General features: G+C 38.9%; 1 protein-coding gene and 1 pseudogene across 1 annotated transcript; one reads left to right on the forward strand and one right to left on the reverse strand.

Annotated features, from left to right (window-relative positions):
- LOC107564213 (serine/threonine-protein phosphatase 2A 56 kDa regulatory subunit delta isoform-like) overlaps positions 1-15,012 on the forward strand; it is a 50,778-nt pseudogene extending 35,766 nt beyond the window's left edge.
- A 284-nt stretch (positions 15,013-15,296) lies between these two features.
- Positions 15,297-18,606, reverse strand: LOC107564221 (male-enhanced antigen 1-like; the record flags this gene model as incomplete). The annotated part of the gene is made up of 3 exons (XM_016249229.1): positions 15,297-16,959; positions 18,189-18,294; positions 18,394-18,606. Coding segments are annotated over 3 exons (483 nt in total), but the record flags the coding sequence as incomplete, so codon positions are not given.

Consider the following 18,606-nt stretch of genomic DNA (forward strand, 5'->3'; position numbering starts at 1 on the left):
AGTACAGTAATACAATCTTTCACAGACATGTTTAGACACAATAAATATAAGCAACACATTATTCAATGCTTTTTACTTTTGCATTTACTTCTAGATTTATATATTAAGTTGCTCAAGCAAGTGGCAAAACATTTAAACCACTTTTCTTATGTTATCACAAACTTACCATTGACAGAAATAGTCTGCTCTACTGCCTTTCCGAGCATTGAAATCTTTATTACAAGCAATCCTGCGGTTCATAAAGAACTTCGTTTTCCTACCTCCACGAGTGCTATCTATTATTGCCTTGTTTATCTAAAAGTGCTCTTTCCCTTTAAACCTAGCCAAAAAGCCATATGTGTTGACTGTGAAACACAGTAGACTTTAATAATATGCATTTATGGTGTAATTACTAAATCCAATAAATAATTTTGTGTCAATCCATGTTCATATTTACTGCAAACAATGCGCTGTTACTTTAAATAAGCGCTTGCACGCAGCAAAAATAGACTCGGTGCAAAAACAATCTCTGCACTGCTGCAGACGCACCGCTCCTGGAACGCACCGCCGGACAGCAACGGTGTGCAGTGTGAAAAGCTTTATTAATCTGTTAACATGAGCGCGGAAAAAATATGCACCACATTTGCACTGCAAATGGAGTAATGTGAACCTGGCATTATGTGTGTGCGCTGCGAGTGTGCATGAGCGTACGGTCTCCAGGTGAGCGTGCAAGCGCTGAATGGTTAAAAACTGGCAAGAATGAAAAAGTAATGCAATTTATAAACTTTAGTGACGATGTGACACTGCCTTGACTGTGCAAGTGACAATTCCTGTGTCAACTGTGCAGTGTGCAGCTCGCTTATAGACAGACGCGATGGGGTGATTTGAAGCCATTTGCGTATATTGAGAGAGAAAGAGAGTGAATGCTCACCTTCAGCATTATAACTATTTTACCCGCACCGGACAGAGACTGAGACGTGCAGCTGCATGTCGTGCCAAACCTCTCACGGCAGGTCAGCTTGAGATCGTTTTTTTGAGATCTGCCTTTTTTGAGACCACCGATCAATCATCCCAAAGCGATTATCGGCCGATAGTGATTGGTAGCCGATCAATCGGAGCACCCCTATTACTTTTAAAAGGAGTAATCAGTAATTTGATTACATTTTCAGAGTAACTTGCCCAACACTGACTAATGGAACCTTATTGTAAAGTGTTACCTTAATATTAAATATCAATATATTATTTTTATTCAGTTCCATGCAACAGAATCAGAGATAACTTTTTTAAAACTAATTATCCGAATAATGTATAATCCTACAAAGCTTTTATTATCGGAGCATGCGAGCAGAGCAGAGCGTCCAAGAGAGTAGCGTCATTTTACAGCGTTGCCATGTTTCAGCACAGTAGTGCTATTGCAGACAGGAACAAATATACTACAAAGAAATATCCTGTTGGTACGTTATGAGTGGACTTTGCTTTTCTGGTGAGTATGAGCGGTACATGAGCGGAACGCACATTCATAGAGCGGAATATTGAGCGGAGCGTCACACCGCGCAGTGACGAGGAGAGTGAAACCTGCGCGCTGAACACTGCTGGGTGGTGCGGCGCACCATATATATATATATTATATATTTTTTTCGGCTCATTATTTCGTCCGAAAACCGTAAATGCCATTTTCGGCCACATGCCTAGTTAAAAATATAATTTTTTTAACAACGTTCCAGTGTAGCAATAATAATTTTGTGTCAACTTGAAATTATTAATGCAACAGAAAAGCCTTTGTAGTAAAGACACATCCACACAATAATACTACTACTCATTGGTCCTAATATTACTTGATATCCTGATACCAAAAAAATATTGTAAGAACTCTACTGTGTTAGTTTTTATACCTGTAATTTTGTTCTTTTCTCTAAGGTCTCTAATGCATATTTCTTTATGATATACCAGATAGAAATATTACAGTATATTGGTGTATAACAGTACTTTTAATATATTCTTAGAATAGGTAGTTTCTCTGTTCACATAATGACAGATCATGTGTATTTCTTTCCAGTTTTCTATAAACTTGTTCAGGACTCTGCCGCCCTCTTCTAACCCCACGGGAGCAGAGTTTGACCCAGAGGAGGACGAACCCACTCTAGAGGCAGCTTGGCCTCACCTGCAGGTGTGTTGCAGCTTTATATGATCAACAGTACTATGTCATATTTATCAAAATCTTCAGTGTATACCCTCAGTGAATGTCGCTGGTCGTTCTTGGCATTTTCCCTTTCATATGCCTGTTTGTATTATGTTGTTAAAATTCAAGACTTTAACTGTTTTGAAGCAATGAAGATACAAAACCATATCACTTTGTTCTACAACCTCCATCAGCACAGGTTGTAAAACTTTGAATTTGGCCAAATTCAAGGTAGCATCATATACAGTGGGTACGGAAAGTATTCAGACCCCCTTAAATTTTTCACTCTTTGTTATATTGCAGCCATTTGCTAAAATCATTTAAGTGAGCGTGCAAGCGCTGAATGGTTAAAAACTGGCAAGAATGAAAAAGTAATGCAATTTATAAACTTTAGTGACGATGTGACACTGCCTTGACTGTGCAAGTGACAATTCCTGTGTCAACTGTGCAGTGTGCAGCTCGCTTATAGACAGACGCGATGGGGTGATTTGAAGCCATTTGCGTATATTGAGAGAGAAAGAGAGTGAATGCTCACCTTCAGCATTATAACTATTTTACCCGCACCGGACAGAGACTGAGACGTGCAGCTGCATGTCGTGCCAAACCTCTCACGGCAGGTCAGCTTGAGATCGTTTTTTTGAGATCTGCCTTTTTTGAGACCACCGATCAATCATCCCAAAGCGATTATCGGCCGATAGTGATTGGTAGCCGATCAATCGGAGCACCCCTATTACTTTTAAAAGGAGTAATCAGTAATTTGATTACATTTTCAGAGTAACTTGCCCAACACTGACTAATGGAACCTTATTGTAAAGTGTTACCTTAATATTAAATATCAATATATTATTTTTATTCAGTTCCATGCAACAGAATCAGAGATAACTTTTTTAAAACTAATTATCCGAATAATGTATAATCCTACAAAGCTTTTATTATCGGAGCATGCGAGCAGAGCAGAGCGTCCAAGAGAGTAGCGTCATTTTACAGCGTTGCCATGTTTCAGCACAGTAGTGCTATTGCAGACAGGAACAAATATACTACAAAGAAATATCCTGTTGGTACGTTATGAGTGGACTTTGCTTTTCTGGTGAGTATGAGCGGTACATGAGCGGAACGCACATTCATAGAGCGGAATATTGAGCGGAGCGTCACACCGCGCAGTGACGAGGAGAGTGAAACCTGCGCGCTGAACACTGCTGGGTGGTGCGGCGCACCATATATATATATATTATATATTTTTTTCGGCTCATTATTTCGTCCGAAAACCGTAAATGCCATTTTCGGCCACATCCCTAGTTAAAAATATAATTTTTTTAACAACGTTCCAGTGTAGCAATAATAATTTTGTGTCAACTTGAAATTATTAATGCAACAGAAAAGCCTTTGTAGTAAAGACACATCCACACAATAATACTACTACTCATTGGTCCTAATATTACTTGATATCCTGATACCAAAAAAATATTGTGAGAACTCTGTGTTAGTTTTTATAATTGGCCAGCTATCCAGTGCGTTATGATTGGCCGAATACCTCAAGCGTGAGACGGAAATGTTACGCCACTATCATATTGTGATGCCCTGTCCGGCCGGAGCGACAAGACAGAAACATTAAAACCCATTCTAAACGAGGCATTCGATGCATCCAGCGGGGACATAATTATGGATTATAATGACTTATACAGTCTTTTTACGCATTGCATTGCATCGCGCTGCATAAACATAAAACCATGTCTGCATTTGTGATCGGAGAAATGACAAACAACAAGCCCTACTCTACACTGCCCAAAAAACTCGCTTTAAATATAAAAAATATAAAAACTCTTTAAATATAAACAGTCCGTGAGTCCGAACAGCCGGCATTGTAGTCTACTCTACCAGGATCAGGAAACGGTCCTCCATAAAATGTGCTGCACACATCTGAATATTTTGGTTGAACTGTTCTGGAACAGTGTTGTAAATACAACTTAACCACTGATTTCTAGTTGTGTCCTCTTTTGGAAGACCAAACAAAGTAGTTTCGCTTTCACATCGAAACAGCGTCACAGCGCCTTGAGTGAACAGAGGCGGAGGGCTTGCGGCAACCACATGTGACGACTCCGGGCTGGACTCCGCTTCGTCTACGGTGAAAGCCGATCCGGTCATCCACATCGCAAAGTTGTTGTATTTCCTCAGTGACCAGCACGAATCAGCTCTAGGCATGACGAAGCAGATATCGTCCTCTTTTGGAAGACCAAACAAAGTAGTTTCGCTTTCACAACGAAACACAGCGCCTTCATGACATGGCAGCGGCGGCCACAACAATACTACAGCAAGAATAAAAGTTACGCCTTCTTTCTTTGCGTGAACATTTGGGCGGCGTTATGCAAATCTTCCCACATAGTGATGTAGACATGTGGGGGCGTGTTAGAACGAGCCGTTTTAGGTAGGCGTGGCTGACTCTTAACTTTTATAAAGAATATCTTTTTGGATTTGAGACTTTAGTCTTTGCAACTTTACAGATCTTCTTTATACACCAAGAGCTTGTAACACTCCAAAGAGAAAGGACAAATTGAAATTGCATCATATGACCCCTTTAAGGCTTTCAGTCCGATTGAGCCATCTATCAGATTAGTAACAAATAATTTGGATGCATGTAAACACATGACTTCAGGTCATCTTATTCCTTTTCAGCTTCTGGAGCTTTTCGACAGTGAAGACCCCCGAGAGCGGGACTTCCTGAAAACCATCCTGCATCGCATCTACGGAAAGTTCCTCGGGCTGAGAGCCTACGTTCGCCGGCAGATCAACAATATATTCTACAGGCAAGAGCTCCGTCGAACTAATCCACCTCTGCTTTTTGCTCTAAAAATGTTCTCATTCATAAACTCTGTTGTAATGGTAGACAGAAACTGTGAGCTCTTAGAAGCAAGTCTGTCTTTGAATCAGCCGAGTTTGGCATTCGTGAGAAAAGGTGAGACGGGTAGCTCCTCCAGAAGTCATCCATTGAGTCGATGTCCTTGATCTCACACTGCAGGTTTATATACGAGACGGAGCATCACAATGGGATTGCGGAGCTCTTAGAAATCTTAGGAAGGTGAGTGTGACCACTATCAGTGTTGCCATGACAAACCTGAGAGGAGGTCTTTCTCTTATTGCTGAACTGAAAGAACCTGTCTGTCACATGACCGGTCTCTCGTTCTTCCCACAGCATAATTAATGGCTTTGCCCTGCCACTGAAAGAGGAGCACAAAATGTTCCTCATCAGAGTGCTACTGCCTTTACACAAAGTCAAGTCTCTCAGCGTCTATCACCCACAGGTACGCTTAAGGAGAACACTCTTTTGTTGAGGACTTTAATGTAGAAATGCTTTTTGTAGGGGTTTGTGATGATGAGCTGTGGAAGCCACAGTATTCTCAGAACATTCAATAATTGCATTAAACCACAGATAGTTCTGAAATGTAATTGCCTTGAGTGGGGTTCCAAAAGAGCTAATCATTGAGTGCAACACCACTGGGACGTTTCACTGTTATAATCGTTCCGCTTGTCTATTTAGCTTCTTTTGGGGCTGTTTTTGTGGGAGAAAAATATACAAACTCACAATTATGCTGAATATTAGCATGACTGCGGCTGAAGAGAACTTATGCTTTTGTGATCAAAATACAACTTTATTTTCTCGCATTAAAAAAAAAATCGGAACCAAAAATTTGAGCTTCTCTCTTTTTAAAGCTACAGCATATTAGAGACCTTTTTGGCTCTTCTGGAATGGTTATTCCAGATTTGACTTGATTTGAGGTAATATGTTCTATCATTTCTCTCTTCATGTTTTAAAGTGTCAGAGCAAGCACAAGTAAAGTTTTACAGCATTAGCAGTGGTAACTAGTTATGGCTCAGTTTCAGACCATGAAGATCCACTTTTTTTCTAACAAGCTCTTTCACATTTGTTCATTGACAGTGATATTTCAGAGTGGTCAAAACGCCCATTAAGTTTGCATAACTGCATTAGAATGAATACATTTTTGCTGGCATATCGCCCACCTCTTCCTCTGTATCCATAGTCTGTACTTTGTGCATAACGTCATAACCTAAGACTTCATCATAATGTATTAATAGACTGAAGAATAGCAGTGGCTCAATGTTAGTCATCATATTGTGTTCTTAGTAATTTAAAGTAATTTCCTGTGCTTTCAGCTGGCCTACTGTGTGGTGCAGTTTTTGGAAAAGGACAGCAGCCTCACTGAACCTGTAAGATTTACAGCCTTGGCACAACTGCACCTTTGCTGTTTCCTGACACTATTAATAACATTTTCTTTCAAGCTTTTGTGTTTGAATTCTCTTTTCATGGTAAACTCGAGAGAGTGAAGATGGCTTTCTCACAGCTTTTTATTGCCTTCTGCATCAGGTGATTATGGGCCTGCTAAAGTTCTGGCCCAAGACCCACAGTCCTAAGGAGGTGATGTTTCTGAATGAGCTGGAGGAAATCTTGGATGTCATTGAGCCCTCAGAATTTGTTAAAGTCATGGAGCCTCTCTTTAGGCAGCTGGCCAAGTGTGTATCAAGTCCGCACTTCCAGGTATTACAGCACAATAGTACTTTTCAAACTCCTTGAACATTGAGAGACTTATCTTACCACTGACAGATTAAAAGACAAGCTTTTTAATACTAGCATATGCATTCGTATAGGACTGGGCAAAAAAAAAAAAAACAGATTAATCGTTTTTTTTTTTAAATGACGTCGATTTGATATCTATTCTCAAGAGCTGCGAATCGATCTTTTCCGGTATTTATTTCAGCAGACATTTAAAACAAGATCTGATTAAAGTTAATCTTATCATTAGTGTTCTCCACTAGATGTCACCCTCTTATTTACCTTGCGCAATGTTACAACAGAAAGCCTGCCATTCATTCGGTGCTTATCATGGCGGAGATACTGTTGACAAGAACCAAGAACAAAGCATGCGTGGTTTGCAATGCTCAGGTAAAATTCTATAGTAATACTACAAATCTGTGGAAGCATTCGACATCACGCGTAAAGGCGCCATGATTTCCGCAATGAATGAATGAATGGCGGATGGTGCGACGCACTGTTTTGTTTACTACACACTTACTAAAGCGCGGAAGATGCTTGCGGTGTTTTCAGCCTCTGTCGTCTCACTATGATGATATGACTACACGAATATCATCCCCAGCTGCTCTGAGGGTCACTTTGTTTGCATTTTACCGTTTAATTTGAGAAAACTACCGTCATATCACACATACACAGCAGCTGCAAGTTCCTCACGGCAACCCGTCAAAATAAACGTTTAGTTTAACGTGAAGAAACTGTATGAGAAATATTACTGTTTAGCAGTCTTAAGACTCAATGTAACAACAATGCTACTACTATTACTGCTACTAATAAATATTAATAAATCTTTATTTTTAAAGGAATAATCACATTTGTTTTCTTTTTAATTTTAAAAGTAAACCCCTGTTGTGCAGCACTTAGTTTGCCAAAAAATAAAAGGGTTTTTCACTTGATTAGGATAAATTAAGCTACTCTTTTATGCCTTCATCTGATTACCAGAAAAATTAAGAACATTTTATATGGACCTATTATTGTTTAAAAAACAATAGGTTTAAAATACAGGCCAGTGGCTCTTATTTATTTTTATAAATTCACCATTTGTAAACCGATGTTTAATGTTCATTTTTTAGAAATATCAATAGCATTTGTATTAAAACTATATTCACTGAATGTAATAAAAAAAAAATCGAGAATCGAATCGAGAGCTTGCGATTTGAAATCGAATTGAATCGGGACATCTGAATCGATACCCAGCCCTACATTCGTAACAATGAAGTCAAAATTTTACATACATCTTGCAGAATCTACAAAGTTAATTATTTAACCAAAATAAGAGGGATCATACTAAATGCATGCTATTGTTTATTTAGTACTGACCTGAATAAGATATTTCACATAAAAGATGCTTACATATAGTGCATAAGAGAAAATAATAGTCGAATTTATAAAAATGATTCCGTTCAAAAGTTTACATCCCATTGATTCTTAATACTGTGTTCTTACCTGAATGATCCACAGCTGTGTGTTTTGTTTAGTGATAGTTGTTCATGAGTCCCTTGTTTGTCCTGAACAGTTAAAACTGCCTGCTGTTCTTCAGGTGCCACAAATTCTTTTTCAGCTTTTTTGAGTATTTGAGTCCTTTCCAACAATGACTGTATGATTTTGAGATCCATCTTTTCACACAGAGGACAAAAAAAAAACTTTTGAACAGAATGAAGATGTGTACATTTTAATTTTTTTTGCCTAAATATCTGCACTATATATGATACGATACTAACTTTTGACTTCAACTGAATTTAATGGTCATGTGTGTTCTAGGTTGCTGAAAGAGCATTGTATTACTGGAACAATGAGTACATTATGAGCCTGATCAGTGACAATGCCGCCAAGATCCTCCCCATCATGTTTCCCGCACTCTACAAGAACTCCAAGAGCCACTGGAACAAGTACAGCCACACTTGTTAATCAAACTTCACTTCTGGAACTGTCACAGCCTGAGTTTCCATTAAGACAGATCATATTCAAATCACCAGAAGAGAAAAGGATTTTGTTCAAATGTCTGGACTAATAGAGCTGTGTTTCGTCATGCAGGACAATCCATGGGCTTATCTACAATGCTCTGAAGCTGTTTATGGAGATGAACCAGAAGCTGTTTGATGACTGCACTCAGCAGTACAAGGCTGAGAAGCAGAAGTAAGTGAATGAGGGGGAACAGCGAGAATATGGGGGAGGGCGAAGGAGAAAATTTAATAAATGTATACATTTGTCATTTATTTCGCATCGAGATAATGTCTAAATAAGCAGTTGTCTTTGGTTTGGTCAAATTTCTATAAATATTTTCTAAGCAAGTTGTGGCAATCATATGTATCCACATATACATATGAGTGGTTTTCTTAGATGTATCCTAAACTCTTTGTTGTTTTACTGTTCTTCTCAGAGAGAAGTACAAACTAAAGGAGCGGGAAGAAATGTGGTATAAAATTGAGGCGCTAGCAAAACAGAACCCTCAGGTAAACACCCTCCCACTAGCAATCAAAAGTTCAAAATTTAATTTTTTTATTTTTAAATGATACTTTTATTCGATTGAATAAATCAAAGTGAGAGTAAAGACTTTGTAATGTTACAGAGTTTCACTGTTTCAAACAAATGCTGTTATTTTGAACTTTCTTTTCATCAAATGAAAACTACCATTTTCATACAAATATATTGTTTTCTGGATTGATAATGTTACTTTAGCATATTATAATAATTTCTGAAGGATTATGTGATACTGAAAACTGGAGTGATGCATCACAGGAATAAATTCCATTTTTAAAATATATTCAAATAAAAAAAAACTTAATTTAAATTGTAATAATATTTCACAGTATTAACATTTTTACTGTATTTTTGACAAACAAATGCAGCCTTGGTGACCAGAAGAGACTTTCAAGCTGATTTATACTTCTGCATCAGACCTACGCCGTAGCCTTTACGCCGTAGGCTATGCGTCAGTTTTAATTTATACTTCTGTGTCGTTGTATGCAAACCGCTAGTCAGCAGTGTCCACGGGCATGTTGCTGGTGTAACCCGCAGTACCACGGCAAAAGCCGAAGAAGAAAACTCAAGTACATATGGAGGGAGGAGTTCTTGCAGACCAATCACAGCGCTTGCGGTCTGTGTAGAATTGACGCGCTGTTAGATTTTTGGAGAGGTGCACACCAGGCTACGGCGTATGGGTGTGCGTCTATGCGTAAGCTACGGCGTAGGTCCGACGCAGAAGTATAAATCAGCCTTTAACCACTGATTTCTAGTCGTGTCCTCTTTTGGAAGACCAAACAGAGTAGTTTAGCTTTCACAACGAAGCACACAGCGTCTCCACAACAGTGGCAGCGGCAACAACAATACTACAGCGAGAATAAAAGTTAACCCTTCTTTCTTTGCGTGAACATTTGGGCGGTGTTATGCAAATCTTCCCACATAGTGATGTAGACATGTGGGGGCGTGTTAGAACGAGCCGTTTTAGGTAGGCGTGGCTGACTCCTTAGCTTTTATAAAGAATATCTCTTTGGATTTGAGACTTTAGTCTTTGCAACTTTACAGATCTTCTTTATGCACCAAGAGCTTGTAACACTCCAAAGAGAAAGAAAAAATTGAAATCGCATCATATGACCCCTTTAAAGAAATTAACGTTATTAGATGCACAAGCTTAAATATTGCTAGTGGTATAGATATATTTACCTTTATTCCCAAAGCATTGTGTGTAGCTAAAACAGCCTGGTTCCCTTAATTACTGATAAGTATAAGGGGGAACTTGTTTTCTGTCTTTCTCTTCTTTTTTTTTTCTTTTCACGTAATTAGAATTAATTAACTCCAAACTACTCCTGACGAGTGTAATTACCACAACTCCTCTCTCTTGAGTCACCAGTGTGCTCTGAGGGCAAACACAAAACGAGCCCAGAGTTTAATCAGATGTGATGAGGGATCCTGTGAATGCGTGTTTGTCAACTATTCGTTTTGGATTTTCACAGAGTACAAAGATTCAGCTGCGGCCCGGTCTGGCTCAAGAGGAGGTGAGTCATTTATCTATCTAAACATAATAGTTATGTATTCATCTTACTCTTTGGGTTACTTTCATCTTTCCTACCAAGTTCTGTTTAGGTGTAGAGTGGGCAGTATGAACAAAATCCTATATGAGTAATTCAATATCACAGTCTTGCTGGGAACTCAACATAAATGGTTTATATTTTAATAACCATACAGTTATGTCTATTTTTACATAATTCAGTAAATTAGATACTTTGAAAGGTGCTTTATCTCATCTGATCATGTTTGTTTTCTCATATATATTTGTGATGTTATGGATGCAAACAAAAAGAGTATTCATAATGAATAATCTGGATCAACATTATGTAATACTTAAGTTAAAGACAAAAGACTCTAAACCGTAACACTACATTCACACTAATTTCTTTTTAGATGAGCCATATTTAAGGCCTTCGAAAAATGGCTTATATACACAAACATATCATTTGAATTCTTATCAATGCAGCAAGTTGTTATAAACAAAACATTGTGACAGATGTATGTTTAGGTGTGAACTGAGGACATGTTTGTGTATGTGCAGTATATGATGTATAATGAAGGAGGGATGCCCCTGTACTCAATGGAGACAGAGACCCCAACAGTCGAGGACATCCAGCTGCTGAAGAAGACTGTGGAATCAGAAGCCACACCGGTACAATCAAACACTTGTAGATTTTCACAGGAACAAAAGATGCCCGAACAGTGTCAACATGCAAGTTTGTTTTACAGCATAGGTGCCAAACTCATTTCTTAAAATTTGGTGTAGGCTACCTAGTGCAATACATGCTTTCTAGACCTAATAAGGTCAAAAATAAACATTCTGCTTTAATAACTAACATTGGGTAAAAACAAAACCTGGCCAACAATGTTCTTTGGGTTGGATATCTTTTGCTGTAATAAGCCACCTGAAACCAAACATCTGTGTTAATGTTTGGCCTAAATAAAATAAACTACATGTAATATTAATTTAAGATTTAATTTTCAGTCCAACAGCATCAAATCAGTATTACAGGCATGCCAAAGAACGAAGGTCTTGCGGGTTTGGAACGACATGAGGGTGAGTAATTAATGACAGAATTTTCATTTTTGAGTGAACTTTCCCTGTAATACTGATTTGATGCTGTTGGACTGAAAACATAATTTACATAATTTGTGATGTTATGGATGCAAACAAAAAGAGTATTCATAATGAATAATCTGGATCAACATTATGTAATACTTAAGTTAAAGACATAACAGTATGAACATAAAATTTGGTGTAGGCTACATGCTACATGCAATACATGCTTTCTAGACCTAATAAGGTCAAAAATAAACATTCTGCTTTAATAACTAACATTGGGTAAAAACAAAACCTGGCCAACAATGTTCTTTGGGTTGGATATCTTTTGCTGTAATAAGCCACCTGAAACCAAACATCTGTGTTAATGTTTGGCCTAAATAAAATAAACTACATGTAATATTAATTTAAGATTTAATTTTCAGTCCAACAGCATCAAATCAGTATTACAGGGAAAGTTCACTCAAAAATGAAAATTCTGTCATTAATTACTCACCCTCATGTCGTTCCAAACCCGCAAGACCTTCGTTCATCTTTGGAACACAAATTAAGATATTTTTGATGAAATCCAAGATAGTGCTGGGCGGTATACCGGTTCATACCGAATACCGGTGTTTATTTTTGTTATGATATGAATTTTTAAAATACCGCAATACCGGTGTATGTCGCTTAAACAACGTTCGGAACGCGACACTGTTTGAAACGGGTCCCTTTTCACTGTTGCACTGTGGTGAGGGAACAGCTGTATGTGTTACTAAGCGTGAAAGTTCTGAAACTGAAGCTGTAGAACTAATAGAACGTGATGACACAGAAGAACTCATCCACAATATCCACTGATTATATTATATTAGAATATTCATACTGACAAACCTAGCGACTTTTTTGGATAAACCTTAGCTATGGTTCAGTTGGAAGATTTCACCAGTGCTGTCCCGTGAACGGTCATCTCTCTCGGCGTCTGTTCTGTGCAGTGAGCGGCAGAGAAGCAGCGCATTCAGTTGGCCGCACCGCAGCCGACTCGTCAATAAATGAGTACAAAACAGCGTTTCCTAGCACCTGTCGCTTACTGATTGTTTGGAATTATAAATATGAGCGTAGTTCGTCTGTTAATATCACATGCACTTTTTTGTTTGTTGTTTTTTTTAGTTTGTTACTCAGACGCAGTGCGCTGCATGAGACAAAGTAATATAGCCAAAAACAACGTCTTTAGGGTAGATGCATGTTGATTTTATCAGACGATGCCGCGATTATAAATGAGTGATTCCTGGTTAACATGTATTAAAAGGGGTCGTGTTTAGTCACTGTTTAGTGTGGTATTTTTTGACAGTATTCACTCATCATGACAGTAAAATAGGGCATTCTAAGTCAATATACTGCAGTATTTCCTCTCAATCAGTAGAAAATATGGTTAACACCTGGTCATGCATGAAAAACAAATACCGTCATGTACTGTGAAACCGGTATCATTTTGGAAAATACCGTGATATAAATTTTTGGTCATACCGCCCAACACTAATCCAAGAGCTTTCGGACACTCCATAGACAGCAAGGGAACTACCACGTTCAAGGCCCAGAAAGGTAGTAATGACATCATTAAAATAGTCCATTTGACATCAGTGGTTCAACTGTAATGTTATGAAGCTACAAGAATACTTTTTGTGCACAAAGAAAACAAAAATAACTACTTTATTCAACAATTTCTTCTCTTCCGATCAGTCTCCACCGCCATTCACGAGAGCTACTACTTTAGCTGAAAAAAGAATTTTGAATAAATCATAGAGATATGACTGCCAATAAAAGTACAGTATATGGATGTAAGCAATTGCTTTTTGTGCCAAACTGGACAGACAGACCATGTGTTTTGCACAAAACTAAGTCTGAGAAACAGTATGCTTCGACTGAAATCACGTGAAAGTTTAAACTGGCAAAAATCCAAAATCTCTTGCAATTGACAATTATACCGGTTTGGTTTTTTTTCACACTGTCAAATAGAAAGGCTTAAAAAGCTGTGTTCCGCTGAAGTATACTTTGGGCTCTAGTTTAGCTGCAAGGTGCACTGTCTCAGTACTACAACTCTTTTTTTTATTTATTTTTTTACAGGGGTTGAAAGAAATCAAGAAAGATAAGGTTTTGATGAGGCGAAAGTCTGAGCTGCCACAGGACGTGTATACTATAAAAGCCCTGGAAGCTCACAAGCGAGCGGAGGAGTACCTGACGGCCAACCAGGAAGCCCTCTGACCGGGGAGCACCACCACCCTCCACCACGCCTAAACTGTCCCTCTCGTCTTGGTCCAAAATTGTCGCCTGCTGTAACCCACCTCTCTATTCCTCTGCCTCTATCCATACTCTCTTCCTCCCTCACTGTTGGAGAGCCCCGTCTGCAAAAATCCAGTCCGCAGAGCAGTGGAGAGCTCCCATGAACTCTGTCCCACCCCCTGTGCGCACAAACGCTTTCCAAAGTCTTCACAAATCCATAGCTGCTGATCCTCACATCCAACAGAAGCTGTTAGAAAGCAGTGTGGGTTACAAATAATCAAAGTATGCGCTTGTTGGGGTTTGTTTTTCTCTCCACACTCCACTTTATTTTGCCCACTTTATGCTGTCTCCATTTGTCCGCATGTTCCCTATCCCATTTTTACCACTGCTTGAGAGCTTCTCCTGTACTCCAATCACTGCCTCTGTAAATCTGTTTGCAATGAAGGGGCCACACTTAACTCAATGAATCATGTTACTCAAGATAAATGAAGACCTCAGTGGAGACGGCGACCCTCAGCGTAGGGTCTGTAGCCAAACAGGAACGATCAGGGCTATTCTTGACATCAAAAAACTACATGGAGAAACTTGTTCCTTATTAAGAAGCTTTATGAATTAGACACGCAAATTGGAGATTTGCCAATCAATTTTAGGTGCTTCCCTAGATATACACCTGAAATAGTTTCTCCATAGTGGCCTGGTGCTGTAAATGCTTCAGGTAGTCATCTGAAGAAGTCATTTTTGAGGTCACGGCCACATATGAAGAGGCAGAGGCTGAAGCGTTCGACCTAAACCGTTTGCTGTTTTCCCACTGATTGTGTTAATGATTGTCAAAAACAAGAACAAAAGGGAGATTTGTGTAAGCAATCATCTCTATATACACCACCAGCACAGCGCTTGCTGAAAATGCTGTAAAAGTAGTAGCGGAAAAGACAAGAATGTGCTCTAAACGCACGCACCAGTGGTCTATCGGTCCACTCTGCACTTACGTTTGTCTTTTCCTTTTAAGACAGATACCTCTTTAACGTATACCTATCAAATCGAAACATCCTTTTTTCACCGCCTAGCTTCAGTACGGTGTCTTGTTTTTGCTTCATAGGTTTCTGTGATGTATGAAAACTAGACAAAAATGAAAAATAGACTCCTGTCGAGCCTTTAAAAAAGAAACGGGAACTACCATCCTGTTTGAAATCGTACGTCTTATTTTGTTGTTTGTGTAACTTTAAAGCACCTAAGCAATATTTTTTTCAGGAATTAGAACAGTATGGAGACCATGGACTGGTCTAGTGTACGATCAAGCGCTATACAATCCTCCTGATAGGACTATATACTTGCAGAGAAAAGATACTCGCTTACCTGTCCAGGCTTAATATATGGAAAACCGACAGCTGTCGCTAATACTTGTGTACTGTATATTGTCATGTATATTGCTTATGATTGCGCCCTTGCCCGCCCTTCAGTATTCCCTCTTTTTGCTCCAAGTTCATTTTTTCTTTCATTCTGTTTGCTTGTACGACTCCATTCTGATGCATGATGTCCCCTCTCTGTTGTAAAGGTCTGTCCCGTGAAGTGTCACTTTGATCATTCCAATAGTGAGGGAACATTTACTCCTCCTACAGGCTGCTGGACAATGCAAAACATCATCGCAGCTCAAAGGTCTCGCTGTAATGATGTCCACTTGCTGTGCATTCAAGCTGCTACACTTCTTCCATCGCTCCAAACATGCACATGCGTTTCAACTCGTGCTATTACAGCTTATTAGTGTGCAGTGCAGAGGTGAAGTCTTGAAATCATTAGCTGTTTGAAGTGTTGTAACGTCACCTCGGCCTATCAGCGTACGGGAATGACTTGTCCGTGCAATCAAGAACATGAATTGCCAACCTTGTTGCCTCTAAATAATAGACCAAAACATTCCAGAAACAATCAGAGGCAACGTCACTCTTGAACGCAGCATGCTTCCTTTCTTAATGCAGCTTGACAGGCGGATGGGGCCGGTGTTCAGCTTGTCCGGCAGCAACAAGAAACAGAGGGAAATTAAGAAAGTATGGGTCTCTCCACACTCACCTGTCCCTTTCCCTTCTCTCCCGGTCCTCCTTCCCAAGTCTGACACTAATCTTATGCTGCTTTCCAGGTCATATGTACATATGTTGTACTTTAATTAGGTTGAGCATTACATAGTATGAAAGTCATATTTTGTACAGATGTTCATGTATGTACAGAACAAAAATAAAGAAACACAAAAGGTGTGACGGCCATTTGTGTTGTTCGAGCCGTGTGAGATGTATATAAAGGATCGGTCACTCATTGCACAGGTATCAACAGTCAGATTAATGGAGATGTGAGTATTACTGAGATGCACCATCACATGTCTATACTGTCATACAAAAGCGACCACTAAGTTTAGCAAAATTCTTCACTTTACAAAAGAAAAAGAACACACTGCATCCATTAATACAACTGGGTTGAAAAACATTTGGGATGTATTTAGTACAGTTTTTGCCTACTCTGTAACTGCATCAACTGGACACTGGCTGTGTATCAGTTCAAAGCAATTAAAAGGCAAGCTATTAGGATTTGCATTTCAAGAATTTCAGCCCACAGTTTGTATAAACCACAACTAAAGTGATGAATGCGTTTTGATTTGTTTGAGCTGTCAGAAGCTCTGTTTCTGCAGTGTGAGATGTGCAGTAGGTGAGATGAGGCTCTTGAAACGGTTTCACTTGCGTTCCAGTCTCAGGCCCGCCGAGCTTTGTCTGGACTGAAGCGTCTGCTGGACCATGTCCTTCCACTGGTCGTCAGAGATCTCCTGGGCCCAGGCAGGGATTCCTAGTGTCGGCAAATTTACTGCCGCCATGGTCCTTTTCACCAGCTCAACGTGATCTGTGAACACAAAAGAGAAACTATGAAATATACTGGTACCTAAATTATATATTGCTAATAGTGCTGTCAAATGATTAATCGCATCCAAAAAAAAAAAGGTTTTTGTTTAATAATGTGTGTACTGTATATATATATATATATAAATACACACATATGCATGTATATATTTAAGAAAAATATTTTACATTTATATATTTATATGATATCATTTATATGAATAAATGTATACATGTAAATATTTTCAAAATAGATGCTGTATGTGTTTCTTTATATATACATAATGAACATACACAGTACACACACTACAACAAAAACTTTTATTTTGGATGTGATTAATCGTTTGACAGCACTAATTGCTAACATATATTTTATAATGCTAATATCAACCTATAAATTGGTAAATGTTGGTTGATATTAGTGCTTTATTTTAAATGTATCTATATTGGTATAAGATAATGGGTATTTTATTGTGCATACTTATTTTTGTGTTTAGTTTACCTTTGCGGTCATCTACCGATCCTTTCAAGTCTTTAAAAACACGTAATATAATCTATGGTAGAGGGGGGGGAGGGGGGGCAGTATAATGTGATACCTTACTTAAACTTTTATAAGGACTGATTTTAGATTTAAGGAAAATAGTACAGCTTTTTAATACTACACAGTGAAAGTGAAACACTACACCTGAATCATCTGTTTGTCAAGTTATGAACTAAATTTTGACTGCATGTTTAATCATTCCAACCGCACATGTTCTGTATTAAATATAACTGATACTCAAGCTAAACATTTTTTGTTCTTTCATCATTTCACCTGTTAATTCCAAAATTCCAATTGCGCATTTATAAAAACTAATATTACTCGGTTAAATTGTGTACTTTTATTATTCCACCGGTTGTGCATTTTTATATATATATATATAAATAGTGCTAGTATTACTAACGTTAAATTCAACAATTTAGTGTACTTTTCTATTTGCTAGTATTAAGTTGTATTCTTTATAACGGCCATTGAAAAATATCAGTCAAATGTACAAGTATATCATTTTTCACAACAGCTTAACAGAAAACCATGTTTGCAATATCTTAAAATCTTCATGGATTATAATCACACTTAGCATATTAAAGCTGGGTTATAGTATGATTTACGTTATGCTTCTAAAACAGGGTTTTGTTTTATAGCAGACTTGGCTCCCTCACACTGAGAGCACTACTGCAGCAGTGTGCTCTCACCTGCATCCATGGGAATGGACGCAGAACTACAGGCAGCAGCTCCCTCAGGATCCTCCTCTGCGTCGCTGTCAGGAGGCGGCGGCTGGGGCAGGAACAGACCCATGGCCTGCAAAAAAAAGGTCATAATGAGGACAAGAAGTTCATTTATGAGTAATTAGCGGGTAACCCACACTGGCTAAGCAGAAAGATACAAGCCTCCCTGTACCTCTATTCTGTCCTGGACGTCCTGCAGCTGCTCTGCGGTGGTCCCCTCGTCCGCTGGCTCTGTGTGAGAGCCGCTCATCCCGTCGGGGTCTTGATCCAGAGGCTGATAGTAGTATCCAGCGCTGGCCTGGTCCTCGTCCTCCTCTGCGCTCCACTCCTCCGGCGCCGCGGTGTCTGAGGGCCGGTCCTGCAGCGCATCCTCCTCGGGGTTCGG

The sequence above is a fragment of the Sinocyclocheilus grahami genome, unplaced genomic scaffold (assembly GCF_001515645.1).
Source record: "Sinocyclocheilus grahami isolate Dianchi unplaced genomic scaffold, SAMN03320097.WGS_v1.1 scaffold916.1, whole genome shotgun sequence".
Lineage (NCBI taxonomy): Eukaryota > Metazoa > Chordata > Actinopteri > Cypriniformes > Cyprinidae > Sinocyclocheilus > Sinocyclocheilus grahami.